At 44.9% G+C, this 17,172-nt stretch overlaps 1 protein-coding gene across 4 annotated transcripts in view; it reads left to right on the top strand.

Annotated features, from left to right (window-relative positions):
• Window positions 1–2,896: 2,896 nt before the first annotated feature.
• The window catches only part of exd1 (exonuclease 3'-5' domain containing 1), a 59,136-nt gene continuing 44,860 nt past the window's right edge, over window positions 2,897–17,172 (top strand). For 2 of the 4 annotated variants that reach the window (XM_086003847.1, XM_086003845.1), the window contains exons 1-4: window positions 2,897–3,001; window positions 4,258–4,315; window positions 9,046–9,110; window positions 13,429–13,493. In XM_086003847.1, coding sequence (XP_085859973.1) covers window positions 2,974–3,001; window positions 4,258–4,315; window positions 9,046–9,110; window positions 13,429–13,493 — 216 coding nt within the window. In that variant the 5' untranslated portion in view covers window positions 2,897–2,973. Of the gene's footprint in view, window positions 3,002–4,257; window positions 4,316–4,371; window positions 4,552–9,045; window positions 9,111–13,428; window positions 13,494–13,528; window positions 13,619–17,172 lie in introns of those variants that run through there. The other 2 variants (XM_086003846.1, XM_086003848.1) reach the window with 2 other exon arrangements.

Here is a 17,172-nt window from a genome sequence, read left to right as displayed (position 1 = left end):
TGCACAAGAGCTGCCCCTAGTCCTCTGGTAGAAGCGTCTACTTGCAGAGTGACTGGTTTTCTTCTGTCATAATATGACAGACTTGTTTCTTTGCACAACAGTTCTTTAAGTTGTTTGAAATTCCTTTCATGTGATTCAGACCACTGGTATTCGGCGTCTTCTTTCATTAGCTCTCTGAGATTTGTTGTATGTTCCGACATGTTTGGGATGAAAGAACTAATGTGTTGGACCAAGCTGAGGTAACTCCTCAGCTCTTTCTTATCTTTGGGTGGTTTCATTTCAGCAATCGCCGCAATCTTCTCAGGACTTGGCATGACTCCCTCTGGTGTGTAAATCATACCGAAGAATTGGCATTCCTTGACTTTATGCACTTATTGGCATTTAACTTGATGCCAGCCTTCCTGGTACTCTCCATGGCCTCATGTAGTTGCATGTCATGGTCTCTTTCATCTGCTCCATAGATCTGAATATCATCAGCTATTCCTATAGCTCCTCCACAGCCTCTGTATGTCTAGTCTATTTTCTGTTGAAAGATATCTTGACTGCTCTTTAATCCGAATGGTAGCTGCAGGAATTTGTAATGCCCAAATGGTGTGTTGAATGTTGTCAGTGTTGTTGATTCCTCATCCAACTTCACGTTCCAATACCCATTTCTGGCATCTAGTTTTGAGAGAACCTTGGCTCCTGCCAGTGATGGCGAAATCTCCTCTAGCGTTGGGGTGGGATAGTGGTCCCTCTTTATCGCCTGGTTTAGACCTTTGGGGTCCAAACATATTCTGAGACGCCCGTTTAGCTTTTCTCGTACCACAATTGAGTTTACCCAGTCTGTGTGTTCAGTGACCTTTACGATGACTCCCTTTTCTTCCATCTCCTTTAGCTCTCTTTCAAGCTTTGTCTTCAGCTCGATGGGTACTTTTCGTGGAGCATGGATAACGGGCTTTACCTCTGGATCGATGGTGATGTGGTATTGGAAATCTCCAAAACATCCCACTGTATCATCGAAACATTACGGATACATGTCTATCAAGTCTTTTTTACTCTTGATTTGTGGGCGATTCTCCAGCGAGGTGTTGCTGTCTATCTTCAGTGGCATTTCCGTCAGCTCAATCTCAACTTCTCGCAGCTGTTTAATCCCAAGATCACTGGCCTCTCAGTGTCGGTGACATAGAACATGCAGTTGATGTTCCTTCTTTTATGTGTCCCTTTGACGAAGGTCATTCCGAGTTGTTTAATCTCACTCCCCCCGTATGCTGTCAGCGTGACATTACTTGCCTTTAAACAACCATTTTTCGGGCAGCCATCTTCTCTCAAGTTTTCGGGAAATATCTGCTGATACAGTGTCAATGGGAGAATGTTGCTCTGAGCCCCTGTGTCCAACTTCAACTTTAAGTTGATGGTTGTGGGCTGACCTTTGATCCTCTTTTCGATTTGGATGATGGTGTGCAATTCTCTCTTCGGAGTATTTTCCGCTCTGGACATCTCATGAAGCTGTACCTTTATGGTTTCGATGTTTAGTGTATTGCCATGACCATAATCATCATCATCCTGTTCATCCATGGCATGGATATTGTGTTTCTTTCTCTGGTTCTGCTGTCCGCCTTTGTTTTTGATGTATGTTCCTTCTTTCTTCGTTCTACACACCTTTTCCCAGTGGTTCAGTTTGCCACATGCATTGCAGCTTGTTCCATATGCTGGACATTTCCTCCTGTCTGTATAATCGTGCGGTCTTCCACAGTTTCTGCACAAGTTTCTCCCGTTGTCATGTGCATGTCTTTGTGTGTTGTACTTTTCTCTCACTGTATCCACTCTGTTGTCCGTCTCAGAAGCCGTCCGCATGTCAGCCGTTTGAGAAATCAGCGTTCTCATTTGCGGCTTCATGAGCTCTCGCAGTATCTATAGCCTCTGTTATTTCGAGCTTTTCCTTCCCTATCAGGGCTTTTTGTACCTCTGCATGCGCTGACCCCCATATCAGCTGGTCCACCAGCCTTTCCTCCATTTCCTTAAATGCACACTTGCTGGCTTCATTTCTCAGCCTTGTCAGGAAATTGTCAGCTGTTTCACCGGGTTCCTGTCTTAGACTCTGGAATTTGTGTATACGGTGATTGGATTTAGGCTCTAGATGGTTGCTGAATTTCTCAAAGATTGTTGCAGGGTTTTCCTTTTCCTCTTCAGTCAAACTCCAGCTGTTATACAAATCTAGACCTTTTTCTCCTGTCCACAACAGAATGTAACTAACCTTTTCCTCGTTGGCAATACCCTTCAGGAATGTACAGTCACATTTCTGTTTGAACTTGCGGAATGCCTCTACTATATCGTCGGCTTCCCAGTTCATGAGGGGTTGCATTTGTGCAGTCAGTGCCGCGGCAGCCGCCATCTTAGTTGCCCGTACGATTCACGCTCAATCACCGCAGACACCGGCACTCACGATCAGCTCATATATTCACTTTTCGTCTTATTCGTAGTTCATATGGCACAAATTGTACTCACTTATACTGCTGCCACCATGTTGTGTCTCCTTGTGTTATTACTATGTAATACAGACACTTTTAACTCATTTTAGTTTACGACTTTTACTCAGTTGTATTCTTGCTTTTATGATGTTGCTGCCGCATGGTGCAGAGTGATACAAGATGTCCGACCTTGCACTGTGCACTGCCTGTCAGTGTGCCACATAGCAATATAAATACACTAACCAAAGTAGTTCCATATATAACGATGTAACAAGTAGTTCCATTTAACGATGTAATAATATAACGATGTAACAAAGGGTATTAAGGGTTACGGAACCAAGGTGGGTAGCTGGAGTTAAGATACAGATCAGCCATGAGCTAATTGAATGGTGGAACAGGCTCGAGGGACTAACTGGCCTACTCCTGTTCTTGTATTCTTAACTGATCAGCTCCTAACAACTCTTATTTGCTTTTTTCTGCAGTTGAAGATTTGGAAAATAAACGAAAGCTGCCTGGTGTCAAAATGTTTTTTGGGTATGAGATCAAAAATTGTAAGCATTTTTATGAATTCTCCCCCTTTCTCTTAATTGCATCTTTTTTTTAGTCGTGTTTTGTAAAATATTGTAGTACAGGTAATGAAATTCACAGCCTTCGCCAGAGGTCCTGGGAGTAGAAGCGAATTATTTCCCTAAAGGGTACAGGCAGAATTGAGAAGGTAAGGACCCAAACTGTTCTTGGGGTCCTCTCAGCAACCAATCTGAGAGCAGGTTGTCTGTCTGCCCTTTTGGTTTTACATAGGATATACGGCACAAAAACAGACTGTTTGGCCCAACCAGTCCATGCCAGTGTTTATGCTCCACTCGAGTCTCCTCCAATCCTTCCTCATTTAACTTTTATCAGCATAACCCTCTATTCCCTTCTCCCGCATCTCCCCTTAAATACATCGATACTGTTCGCATCAACCACTCCCTGTGGTAGCGAGTTCCATATTGTCACCACTCTCTGGGTAAAGAAGCTTTTTCTGAATTGCCTATTTGATTTGTTGGTGATTATCTTATATTGATGGCCTTTACTTATGCTCCAAAATCAGTAACCCAATGTGGAAAGGCTCAATTGAATGATTAGTAGCCCATTTGGAACACTAGTGCAGTGCATAGTCTGGGACAACGCAAGTCCTGGCAGTAATGTGTGTGGTCTGGTGGCAATGTCGGCAAAATCATGACCCCCCCCCCCCCCATTGAGTACTGAAGGAACAGCAAAAAATATTTATCCATGTGCACGTGTTTGGCTAAGGGAAAGTTTTAAATGACTCTAGTTAAAATTAATACGAGAGTAGAGATTTCACTTTTCTGCCCTCTCCTGGAGATCTTGATTCCATGTATGTCAGACACCCACAGATTCCCTCAACATTTTGGCCATTGTTCACGTGAGACCCTGGACACTGGTTTTTGGCTGGCTATTTGATTGTGGGATACCACAGCCCAGCATGATCTTGCTTTCACCTGACATTCACACGTGGGTCCCTGATTGCTAACTAGGAGCAGACAACCTGGCTGATTTTTCTCAGGCTCTGAGAGCAGTTGCACGTCTCCACCCATCGCTATGCTGGTGAGATCAGCTAACTCGATACAGACCAGGGATGGAATCTGGTTGTGTGGCCCAGCTACTCATTGGATAAACCCTCTGCATCATCAAGGAGCACGGATCCTAACTTATTTTATTTGCAATGAAGTTAATAATTGTTTTTATGTAATGTAAAATAGATTCCACTTCTTACTCGTGTATGCCCTCTGTTTGTTTGTTTCAGTGGAGATCCTTGATGCCTTGCCTGCTGGATCTGAGAATAAGCCAACAAATGTTAACCAGTAGGTGGCAGCTTGCTCACTGATGCACAACTTTACATTTCTCGTTTTAACTGCAGCTACCTGAGAACACGGCGTCTGTTATCACTTTTTGTGATGTATTGTGTTGACTGAGGCCTGTACCTTAAAGGTTCACCAGTCAAACCCAGTCCAGTCCATCGTAGTCTGAGCATCATTGCACAGCTTAGGTTCCTAATGCTCTTTCGGGCACACAGTGCTGGCAGAAAAATGTACCCCAGGTCAGTTATAGCCCATTTATACAAAAATTAAAACATCCTTCACTCTGCCCAAGAAATGTGCTTTAGCCAGCCTCAGAATTGTTCTTAATATATCATACTGAGATTTTTCCATTTCCCACAATATCTTCCCTTTGGCATACGAGTGCAATTTCTAAATTTTGGTGCCGAATTAGATGCATTTTTGTACTGATGGCCAATGCTCCCTTTAAGCTGCGCAGCCACGCAGCGCTCTGGCGCTCCCACGCAGCTGGCTCACTCGCTTTTAAGTGCAAAAACCTCGCATGTGTGGCGCAGCCCAAAAAAAATTTGAGGGAACATTGCTGATGGCTCTTGCTCACGACAAACTGTATTGAGACTGCCCCAACTCCTCTTGTATTCAGTTAGCAGACAGAAGGAGCTCTCGGTATCAGCTGGACTTGAATTCTGGTCACAGAGCTACAAGACTGGTGGAATCAACCACCCCAATCCAGTCCCCAAGTCGTGACTTTGTAGGTATAAAGAGATAAATCTTGCCCATAGATATTCAAATTCTTTCCATTAGCAGTTATAATGGGAGATTTTATTTTTCACCTAGACTTGGAGATGCAAAACACCAAGTTGTAAAGGCAATGAATTTTTAGTGTGTATCCAGGACAGTTTTCTGAAACAACAAGGGAACAGGCCGTACTCGACTTAGTAATGAGTAATGAGCCAGAATTAATTAATTAATCTGACAGTAAGGGAGCATCTTGCAGACAGTGACCATAACATGATAAGAGTTTGAGAACCAGAAAGCGCTCACACAAAACTCAGGTTTTTGACATAAGCTGAAAATGTTAAACTGGATTGAGCTGTTAACCGGTGAACCTACAGAAAAACAATGGGAGATATTCAGTATTTAGAAGAAATATTTAGTACAACACAAGACCAATACGTACCCGTAAAGAGCAAAAGTCCCATTTGTGCCGACAAGCGACCATGGTTTACTTTTGAGGTAAGCTGGAGTATAAAACTGAAGGGAATGGCTTAAACAAGTGCCAAGGGAAGTGGTAACCCAGCATACTGGGGAAAAATATAGAAAACAAAGAAAATATTAAGAGCTCCAAAAAGGAATACGAAAAAAAACTTACAAGTAATATAAAAGCTAAACATTTTAATAAATATATTAAGAGTAAGAGAGTGGCCAAGGGAGATATCCTTGGCTCCCTCCTATTTCTCATCTACATTCTGCCCCTCAGCGACATAATCCGAAAATAGCATCAGTTTCCACATGTACACTGACGACACCCAGCGTACATGGGGAAACTGACACTGTCTACTTCACCGCTACCTCTCTTGGTCCCTCCACGGTCTCTAAATTATCACACTGTTTGTCCGACATCCAGTACTGGATGAGCAGAAATTTCCTTCAACTAAATATTGGGAAGACAAACTCTGTTCCCTAGCCACTGACTCCATCTCTCTCCCTGAACCAAACTATTAGCAACCTTGGTGTCATATTTGACCCCAACATGAGCTTCCGATCACTGCCACCACTAGGACCACCTATTTCCAACTTCGGAACATCGCCTGACTCCGCCACTGCTGAAACCCTCATCCATGCCTTTGTTACCTCTAGACTTAACTATTCCAACGCACTCCTGGCTGGCCTCCCATTTCTTGGCCTCCGTAAACTTGAGGTCATCCAAAACTCTGCTGCCCGTGTTCTAACTCTCACCAAGTCCCGTTCACCCATCACCCGTGTTCCCTTTAAGCTGTGTAGCACTCGAGGGATCCCACAAAGCTGGCTTGCTGGCTTTTCAATGCAAAAACCGCACGGCGCCAAGAAAACTTACTGGGGAGAATGCCCATCACCCCTGTGCTCGCTGACCTACATTGGCTCCCGGTTAAGCAATGCCTTGATTTTAAATTGTTTATTTGTTTTCAAATTCCTCCATGGCCTCGCTCCTCCCTATCGCCGTAATCTCCTACAGACCTACAACCCTCCGAGATATCAGCGCTCCTCTAATTCTGGCCTCTTGAGCATCCCCAATTTTAATCGCTCAACCATTGGTGGCAGTCCTTCAACTGCCAAGGCCCTAAGCTCTGGAATTCCTTCCCCAAACATCTCTCTCTCTCCCGACCTCTTTCCTGCTTTAAGACGCTCCTTAAAACCTACCGCATCTGCCCTAATATCTCTCTGGCTCAGTGTCAAATTTTGTTTTATAAAACTCCTGTAAAGCGCTTCGGGACATTTTACTACTTTAAAGGCGCTATATAAATACAAGTTGTTATATCCAAGTGTGCTAGGAGTGACAGTAAGTAGTGCAGATGGGAGCAGGAAGAGACATAGACAGATTAAGTGAGTGGGCAAAACTATGGCAAATGGAGTTCAATGTGGGCAAGTGTGAGGTCATCCACTTTACGAATGGTGACCAACAGGAAAAGACCCACTGATCCATTCAGTCTGTTCCATGCAACTTGTGCAGCATAATATACAGGAAACTCTTTGGTATCTGGCACCAACGGGACCGGGATGGTGCCAGTTGATTAAAAATTCCAGATGACAGAGAAGGTTATCTACTGAGGCTATTTTTAACAAACAAAATTTAAAAAATCAAGAAATGTGCAGTATACAGTAATTGGGTACTCACCTACAGAATGTTGTTAAATGGATGGTGGAAGATGCTTGATTAAGTACAGTACTGCCAGTTGAGGGTAATCCATAACTCTTCAATTACTTAACAGTAAAACAAAACTTACACAGTAAACAGAAAAATGGCGGATCGGAAGAGACTACCGGCAGCGCGGGAGAGTCAGACTCCTGTTATTGAGGTGTTCGGACTTCCGACAGCGCCAAGAAGCCGAGTAGTGGCAGTTTGGAGAACAGCTACCGCGGGAGACTCTGACTTGGCAACATTTCCGGTTGTTGAGGTGTTGTTTTCAGAATATGAATTTTGCCAGTTAATAGAGAATTCTGGATATTTAGGTGCCGTTTAAACAAGAGTTTCCTGTATACGCTCCCCACCCCACCCGAAAGCCATGGTTTCTCCTGGAAGGGGCAAAAAAAAACATCACCAATTAACTCAAGAAAGATAAATCTGAGTATTTTCTAAATGGTGAGAAACTGGTGACTATAGAGAAGCAGAGAGATTTGAGATTCCAAATAGGCAACTCATTTAAAAGCTAGGGGACCGACACAAAAAGCAATCTAAAAGGCTACTGGAATGTTGGCCTTGATCTCAGAGGCTGGCAGACAAAGGGGAAGAAGTGCTGCTTCTGTTGTACAGAGCCTTGGTCAGACTCCTGTGGGGTACTGCGTTCAGTTTTGGTCACTGAACCACAGGAAGGATATATTGGCCTTGGAGGGGATGCAGTGCAGATTCACCACAATGACACCAGGGTTTAGAGGATTAAATGAAGGACAGGTTGGATAAAGTTGGCTTGTATTCCCTTGAGTTTAGAAGATTGAGGGGTGATCGGATCGAGGTGTTTAAAACGTTAATAGGATTTGATTTGTAGATATGGAGAAATTATTTCCTCTGGTGGAGGAATTAAGAACAAGGGGACATAATCTTAAAATTAGAGCCAGGCCGTTCAGGGGCAAAATCTGGAAGCACCTTTTCACACAGGGTAGTGAAAATGTGGATCTCTCTACCCCAAAATACTGTAGATGCTGGGACAATTGGAGCTTTCAAGACTGAGATAGATAAATATTTGTTAGGTAAGGGTACCGAGGGATATGGAGCAAAGGTTGGTAAATTGAGTTGAGGTACAGATCAGCCAAGAACAGACTCGAGGGGCTGAATGGCCTCCTGTTCCTAAACCAGTTGATTTGTGCCTGAGCTAAAGAGTGATGACTAAATCTATCACTGCAGTGTGAGGGGGAGTAGATTCAAACCCACCAAAAATATGAAAGAGGCTTCATTAAATTTCCCTTTGAAGGTTTGTGCCATGCACCATTCCAGTCCAAATAACTGGCGCCTGTTTCCAGGCAGCTGCCAGCGCAACTGTTAAACCATCCATTCGGAGGCTCATGGCATCTTCCACTCCTCTTTTGTCGTCTTGGGAGTCAGTGGCTCACACATGATCTACACGCTAATTTAACGACTCCCCATTGATACCCAGGAGTGAGCTTTTTTTTGCCATGTGGCAGAGTTCAGCTACATTTTAACCAGTTCAGTTATGATCAGTGTTCCCTTTAAATTGCACGGCTGCGCGGCGCTCTGGGGGTCCCGCGCAGCCCGTGAGCCGGCTTTTAAGTTTGGGGGGAAAAAATGCATGTGCAGAATTTGGAATGGGCCGCGCAGCCCAAACAAAAATCACTGAACATTTGTTATGATAAAGGATTTATTGAGTTGGCAGAGACAGGTTGTACAACAGTCAGTCCCTGTTTCTCAAAGCTCTGTGGTTTTCTGTCTGACAAGCGAGAGAACAGAGGTGTAAGCTATATTGTTTGCCCTTGAGCATTTGCTCAAAAAAAATGGGAAGCACTTCTCAATCCTAACTCTGTGCTTCTGTATATTTTTATTGAAGTGACGAAACGGGCAAACTGGAGGAGACAAACCCAGAGAAGGCTTTCAGAGGGAAGCATTTCTCAGGTATCTTTACAATTTCAATTTGATGTGGGGGAGGCTCCCATTCTGTGAAGCTGAGTGATTTACTATATGCATAAAACATCTGGATTTGGGGGAACAAAATGATAATATTGCTGAAGACATTAAATGAGGGTACGGCAAGTTGTGGCAATGGTTGTAAAAGACTAGGAGGGCATTAATAGAGTGGGTAGATAAATAGTAGATGCAGCTCAGAGTAGAAAAATGTGAAGTAATAACATTTTGGAAGTAAGAATCAGGAAAATAAATACACTTTGCAACTGGTTGGATTTGAAATGGAGTCAAGGAGCAGAAGGACCTTGTGCAGATACATAGTTCATTAAAGGTGCTAATGAACACCTTCCGACAACTGAAGAACAACAAGGCCTCAGGAGTAGATGGAATCCCCGCCGAGGTACTAAAGCATGGTGGAGAAGCACTACTGGCACGAATTCATGAACTAATTTCTCTTATATGGAAGGAGGAGAGCATGCCAGGGGATCTCAGAGATGCCGTAATTGTGACCATCTTCAAGAAAAGTGACAAGTCCGACTGCGGTAATTACAGAGGCGTTTCCCTGCTGTCTGCCACAGGGAAAGTCATCACAAGAATCCTCTTCAATCGCCCTCTCCCAGTGGCCGAAGAGCTCCTCCCAGAGTCACAATGCGGATTCCACCCACTAAGGGGCACAAGGGACATGATGTTCACCGCATGTCAATTACAAGAGAAATGCAGGGAACAGCACCAACCGCTGTACATGGCCTTCTTTGATCTCACAAAGGCTTCGACACTCAACCGTGAGGGATTATGGAGTGTCCTCCTCAAATTCGGCTGCCCTCAAAAGTTTGTCACTATCCTCCACCTGCCTCACGACGACATGCAAGCCGTGATCCTGACCAACGGTTCCACCACAGACCCAATTCACGTACGAACCAGGGTCAAGCAAGGCTGTGTCATCGCACCAACGCTCTTCTCGATCTTCTTTGCTGCAATGCTTAGTAAGCTCCCCACTGGAGTGGACCTAATTTACAGAACAAACGGAAAACTGTTCAACCTTCGTCGCCTCCAGTCCAGATCCAAGGTCGTCCCATCCTCTGTTGTCGAATTACAGTATGCAGACGATGCTTGCGTCTGCACTCACTCGGAGGTCGAACTCCAAACCATCGTCAACACCTTCACCGAAGCATACGAGAGCATGGGCCTTACACTAAACAGCCGTAAGACAATGGTCCTCTACCAACCTGCCCCCGCCACACAGTGCTGCCCCCCGATTATCAAAATCCACGACAAGGCCTTGGACAACATGGACCACTTTCCATACCTCGGGAGCCTACTGTCAACAAGGGCAGACATCGACGACGAAGTCCAACACCACCTTCAGTGTGCCAGTGCAGCCTTCGGTTGCCTGAGGAAGAGTGTTTGAAGACCAGGACCTCAAACCCGGCACTAAGCTCATGGTCTACAGGGCAGCAGTGATACCCGCCCTGCTGTATGCCTCAGACATGGACCATGTACAGCAGGCACCTCAAAGCACTGGAGAGGTACCACCAACGCTGCCTCTGCAAGATCCTGCAAATCCATTGGCAGGATAGGCACACCAACGTCTGTGTTCTTGCTCAGGCCAACATCCCCAGCATCAAAGCTTTGACCATGCTCAATCAGCTCCGATGGACGGGTCACATTGTCCACATGCCCAATACGAGACTTCCAAAACAAGCGCTCTACTCGGAGCTCCGGCACGGCAAGAGAGCCCCAGGTGGGCAGAGGAAACACTTCAAGGACACCCTCAAAGCCTCCTTGGAAAAAGTGTAACATCCCCACCGACACCTGGGAATCCCTGGCCCAAGACCGCACAAAGTGGAGGAGAAGCATCCGGGAAGGCGCCGAACACCTCGAGTCTCTTCGCCGGGAGCAAGCGGAAGCCAAGCGCAAGGAGCGCACGTCAACCCAAGCACCCCACCCACCCGCCCCTTCAACCACCGTCTGCCCCACCTGTGGCAGAGACTGTAGGTCCCGCATTGGATTCATCAGTCACCTGCGAACTCATTTTTAATGTGGAAGCAAGTCATCCTCAGTTCCGAGGGACTGTCTAAGCTGAAGCTGAGTTAATGACAATCAGAATCCTTGGTTTTCTATAGAGATAGATTAAAAAGCAAGAAGATAATGCTGGACTTGTACAAGATCTTAGGCTACAGTTGGAGTACTGTGTACAGTTTTGGGCACCACATTATAGGAAGAGTATAAAAGCAATGGAAAATGTACAGTGTAAGTTCTCTGGGATGTCAGCAGGAATGATAGGTTAGATAGGAAGAGACTTGAGAAGTTGGGGCTTTTTCACTAGAGCTGGGAAGTTTAAAGATTAACCTGATAAAGGTCTTTAAGATTATGATGAGGATGGATTGTTTCTAGTGGTTGGCAAGATGGTAACAAGAAGGATCAGACTAAGATAATCACAGCAGAACTGAAGGGGAGATTACAAAAAGCTGTGTACAGAGGGTGGTTCGGATGTACAATTGTGTCACAAAACGCTGTTGAAACAGAATCTGTAAAATGGAATTGGACAGCTGCATGAAAAAGGAATGTGGAGGGCATGGGGTGAGAATGCGAGTGGCACTCGACTAGGTGACTGATGAGCAAATCAGCAGCACAGATATGACCTGTTTTTGTGCTGGGAAATTCTATGAAATTAATTAGCGAGGAGTGTGTGATGTTTATAGATCAAGCACCATCTTTCTGCACATCTGAGTGTGTCATCTTCCAGCTGGCTGATTGGTCTATTGTGGTGCCCAATTCTGTGGATTTGATTGGTTGTTAATGTGTCTGTTTTCTCAATTAGGAGCTTAGAGCTTTGTCAAATCTGGCAGAAGTTCAGAAGCCACAGCAAACAACTTGTTTGTGACGTTGAAAGACTCAATGGCTTGTCCAGACATCACCCAATTTATTCATGTTTTTAAGTACATTTAATATTGAACTTTGCACATTTTAATTTTAATTATTTCTCAGTCAAAATGCATGTTCTCTGAGTTCCTCACAGGTGTGTTTGACCCCAGAGATATATTTAAGTTTCTGTTTAACTCAACTTAAATTTATGTAGATAGTATATATGTGTGTGTGTGTGTGTGTGTGTGTAACGTTTTGTTCCAGCCTAAGTTTGGCTTCACAAACCATTGCTGTGTTCCAGGGGAATCAGTGGTCTCACAAATCAGCAGCTCTGACTGGAACTGTTTTATAAAAATGTTTTCCCAGATCGGCTGCTCTGCTGCCTGTTCCCATACAAGGAGATGAGTGTTTCCAAACAGAGTGAACTTAAAAATAGCAGCAGCTGAACAGATCCCAAACAACAGTCGCCAGGCTCCAGGCCCTGGGCCACCCAGGAGCAATGCCACGGGAGATGGCGTTTTAGAATTGCCCTCCTTTCTGCCAGCTTTCAGGTGAATTCCTCTCTCACCCTGGAGATACAAGATAGGGCCATTGAAGGCCATTTAGCCCATGTTTGCCCATCGATGAAAAGACCCTATAATTCCATCTCCCCCACTCCCAACTTCCCTAATAATAGCATCCAACTGTTCTTTAAATGATTCCAGCGTTTCTTATACGACTACCTTAGCTAGAAGTCCACTCTATATGTTGATCACTCTTTATGTGAGGAAGAACTTCCTGAAATGAGCCCTAAATTTGTCTTCATTAGTTTGCACCCATACCTGCTGTGCTTCTGTTGGGGTTTAGTTTGAAGTAGTGTTACCATTTCCATCCTGTTTGCGCTCAAAAGTTTGAGGTCAAACTTCAGTCACCTGAAAAGCCAATGTTTGTCCAGTCTTTCATCATAATTCAGCCTCTGATGCTGGGGAGTAATCTGGCTCTTGACTGCTTTTTGTGACCAAAACTGGACAAGGTATTCAAGGTGTGGTATGAGCAGGGCACTGTACAATTTGATGTTTTGGCTATATAGTTCAACATTCTGTTTGCTTTGTGACTTCCCCCACTATCTGGTCCCCTCCTAATATGGGAGTAAGTACCCTGCCACCCACTTGGGCCTTAGAAGAGGACGATAATTGAACAATACAAATTCGGTCAACATCTAAAGGGATAATGGGATGAATTGGGATTCAGTGAGCAGAACTTTTGAGGCCTGTGTTTCCACAGCAATTGTCCTTCAGCTGGAAGGAAGATGAATTTAAAAGATGAATGGCAATGCAGATAACACATTTTATTTCTCCCTTCCCTCAAATAGACACTGGTGCAGTTCCCTGTACTCCTTTTATGTATGTTTATAAGTTTAGCTTTTGTATTTGCAGGTTTGTAACTGGTGTTGATTTTCTTTCAGAGTTGGAGGATGAAAATTTGGAATACATAGTCATTGACCAATTTCATCAAAAGTTTGGTCCTGCTGTAAGTTCAATCGTACAGTACTGTTGCCTTTTCTCTCTCAAACACTGATCGGGCATTGAGTGCCACAGTTAAATAGGATGTTGTCTGTTCAGCTAAGAGGCCTAAGTGTTCCCAACCAACTCTGGGTAAGTTGATGGTGGTCTGTCTTTTTATTATAATTAGACGGATTTTAAACTAATCTTTCTCTCTGTCCCGGAACACGCGCCTATCCTGGGTTACAGTCCCACTGAGGAACAATCAGTCTTCCAGCTAGCCATTCCTTATTTATTTTCATCCTTAATGATAAGTATATGGGAGGCTGTTTGACTGTGGAGGGCTTCACAGCTAACCATGATCTGTGGTTTAACTCATGCTACCTGTACGCTTTCCAGTAGGAGTCACAAGATAGTGATCGTGAGTAACAATCGGAGCTGCTTTTTTTCCCCCCTCCTCCTTAGTCCCAATTCCACCTTTGCGCTTGCTAAGATCAGCTGACTCAGCACAGATCAGGGATCAACTCTTAACGGTCAGCATTTGACTTAATACCACACCAGGTGATGCATTTCTCCACTGAGCCAAGAGCTCAGCTGTTAGTTTGAGGTTCTTGAGAGTTTCCAGGCAAGGCCCATCAGGACGTAATGTCTCATTTCTGTTTCACTCCCCCTTCAGAACACAAACTTGTTGGGTAGTACCAGTTTCAGACATGAGAAGACCTTTGGTCCATCTCTCCCATCTATCCACAGTATTCCCTTGGAGCATTTCTAATAACCTGGAATCTCACTCATAAGCGCCTGTCCGGTTCCTCCTTGAAACCTATTAAGGTTTCTTGTTCCACTACTTGTGCTGGTAATCTGTTCAACATACTTGCCACCCTTTCAGTTAAAAAATGAAGTTCCTTTTTTTTTATTTGTTCCTGAGATGTGGGCGTCACTGGCAAGGCCAGCATTTATTGCCCATCCCTAATTGCCCTTGAGAAGGTGGTGGTGAGCCGCCGCCTTGAACCGCTGCAGTCTGTGTGGTGAAGGTACTCCCATTGTTAGGGAGGGAGTTCCAGGATTTTGACCCAGTGACTATGAAGGAACGGCGATATATTTCCAAGTCAGGATGGTGTGTGACTTGGAGGTGATGGTGTTGTCATGCGCCTGCTGCCCTTGCCTAGGTGGTAGAGGTCGTGGGTTTGGGAGGTGCTGTCCAAGAAGCCTTGGCAAGTTGCTGCAGTGCATCTTGCAGATGTACACACTGCAGCCATGGTGTGCCAATAGTGGAGTGAGTGCATGTTTAAGATAGTGGATGGGTGCCAATCAAGCGGGCTGTTTTGTCCTGGATGGTGTCAAGCTTGTTGTTGCAGCTGCACTCATCCAGGCAAGTGGAGAGTATTCCATCACACTCCTGACTTGTACCTTGGAGATGGAAAGGCTCTAGGGAGTCGGGAGGTGAGACACTTGCCACACAATACCCAGCCTCTGACCTGCTCTTGTAGCCACAGAATTTACATGGCTGATCCAGTTAAGTTTCTGGTCAATGGTGACCCCTCCAGGATGTTAATGTTGGGGGATTCGGCGACGGTAATGCCGTTGAATGTCATGGGGAGGTGGTTAGACGCTCTCTTGTTGGAGATAGTAATTGCCTGGCACTTAAGTGGCAATTAACATTCGCGCCACACATCAGCTCAAGCCTGGATGGTCGTCCAGGTCTTGCTGCATGCGGGCATGGACTGCTTCGTTATCTGAGGAGCTGTGAATGGAACAACCGGTGCAATCAACAGCGAACATCCCCACTTCTGACCTTATGGAGGGAAGATAATTGATGAAGCAGCTGAAGATGGTTGGGCCGAGGACGCTGCCCTGAGGAACTCCTGCAGCGATGTCCCGGGGCTGAGATGATTGGCCTCCAACAACCACAACTATCTTCATTTGTGCTACATATGACTCCAGCCAGTGGAGAGTTTTCCCCCTAATTCCCATTGACTTAAATTTTACTAGAGTTATTGGTGAGTAAGTGCTGCTTGATAGCACTGTCGACAACACTTTCCATCACTTTGCTGATGATTGAGAGTAGACTGATGGGGCGGGATTTGGCCTGCTTTTTGTCGACACGACATACCTGGGCAGTTTTCCACATTGTCTGGTAGATGTCAGTGTTGTAGCTGTACTGGAGCAGCTTGGCTAGAGGCGCGGCTCGTTCTGGAGCACAAGCCTTCAGCACAACAGCCGGGATATTGTTGGGGCCCATAGCCTTTATAAGAACATTAGAAATAGGAGCAGGAGTAGGCCATTCGGCCCCTCGAGCCTGCCCCGCCATTCAATAAAAACATGTCTGAACTGATCTTGGCCTCAACTCCACTTTCCTGCCCGCTCCCCATATCCCTTGATTCCCCTGCAGCTCAAATATCTGTCTATCTCCGCCTTGAATATATTCAATGACTCCGCCTCCACAGCTCTCTGGGGTAAAGAATTCCAAAGATTCACGACCCTCTGAGAAGAAATTCCTCCTCATCTCTGTTTTAAATGGGCGACCACTTATTCTGAAACTATGCCCCCTAGTTCTAGATTCCCCACGAGGGGAAACATCCTCTCAGCATCTACCCTGTCAAGCCCCCTCAGAATCTTATGTTTCAGTAAGATCATCTCTGTCTTCTAAATTCCAAAGAGAATCGACCCAACCTGTTCACCCCTTCATCTCCGGAATCAACCTAGTGAACCTTCTCTGAACTGCCTCCATTGCAAGTATATCCCTCCTTAAATAAGGAGACCAAAACTGCACGCAGTACTCCAGGTGTGGTCTCGCCAGCGCCCTGTACAGTTGCAGCAAGACTTCCTTACTTTTATACTCCATCCCCCTTGCAATAAAGGCCAACATTCCATTTGCCTTCCTAATTACTTGCTGTACCAGCATGCTAACTTTTTGTGCTTCATGTACGAGAACTCCCAGATCCCTCTGTACCGCAGCATTTTGTAGTCTCTTCCATTTAAATAATTTTTGTTTTATTTTTCCTACCAAAGTGGATAACCTCACATTTTCCCACATTATACTCCATCTGCCAAATTTTTTCCCACTCACATAACCTATCTATATCACTTTACAGACTCTGTGTCCTCCTCACAACTTGCTTTCCCACCTATCTTTATATCATCAGCAAATTTAGCTACAGTACACACGGTCTCTTCATCCAAATCATTAATATAGATTGTAAATAGTTGAGGCTCCAGCACTGATCCCTGTAGCACCCCACTAGTTACAGTTTACCAAGCTGAAAATGACCCATTTATCCTGACTCTTTGTTTTCTATTAGTTAGCCAATCCTCTATCCATCCATGCTAATATATTACCCCAACCCCATGAGCTCTTATCTTATGCAGTAACCTTTTATGTGGCACATAGAAGATAGGAGCAGGAGTAGGCCATTCGGGCCCTCGAGCCTGCTCCGCCATTCAATGCGATCATGGCTGATCATCCAAATTCAGTACCCGGTCCCTGCTTTCTCCCCATATCCCTTGATCCCTTTAGCCTTATCAAATGCCTTCTGGAAATCCAAATACACCACATCCACTGGTCACCTTTGTCCACCCTCCTCAAAGAACTCCAGCAAGTTTGTTAAACATGATTTCCCTTTCATAAAACCATACTGACTCTGCTTGACTGCATTATGATTTTCCAAATGCCCTGCTGCTGCTTCCTTAATGAAGGACTCCAGCATTAT

This window comes from Somniosus microcephalus, chromosome 12, assembly GCF_052327205.1.
Source record: "Somniosus microcephalus isolate GS21.2 chromosome 12, FLI_Smic_1.0, whole genome shotgun sequence".
Taxonomy (NCBI): Eukaryota; Metazoa; Chordata; class Chondrichthyes; order Squaliformes; family Somniosidae; genus Somniosus; species Somniosus microcephalus.
This window is presented reverse-complemented; position numbering and strand designations above follow the sequence as displayed.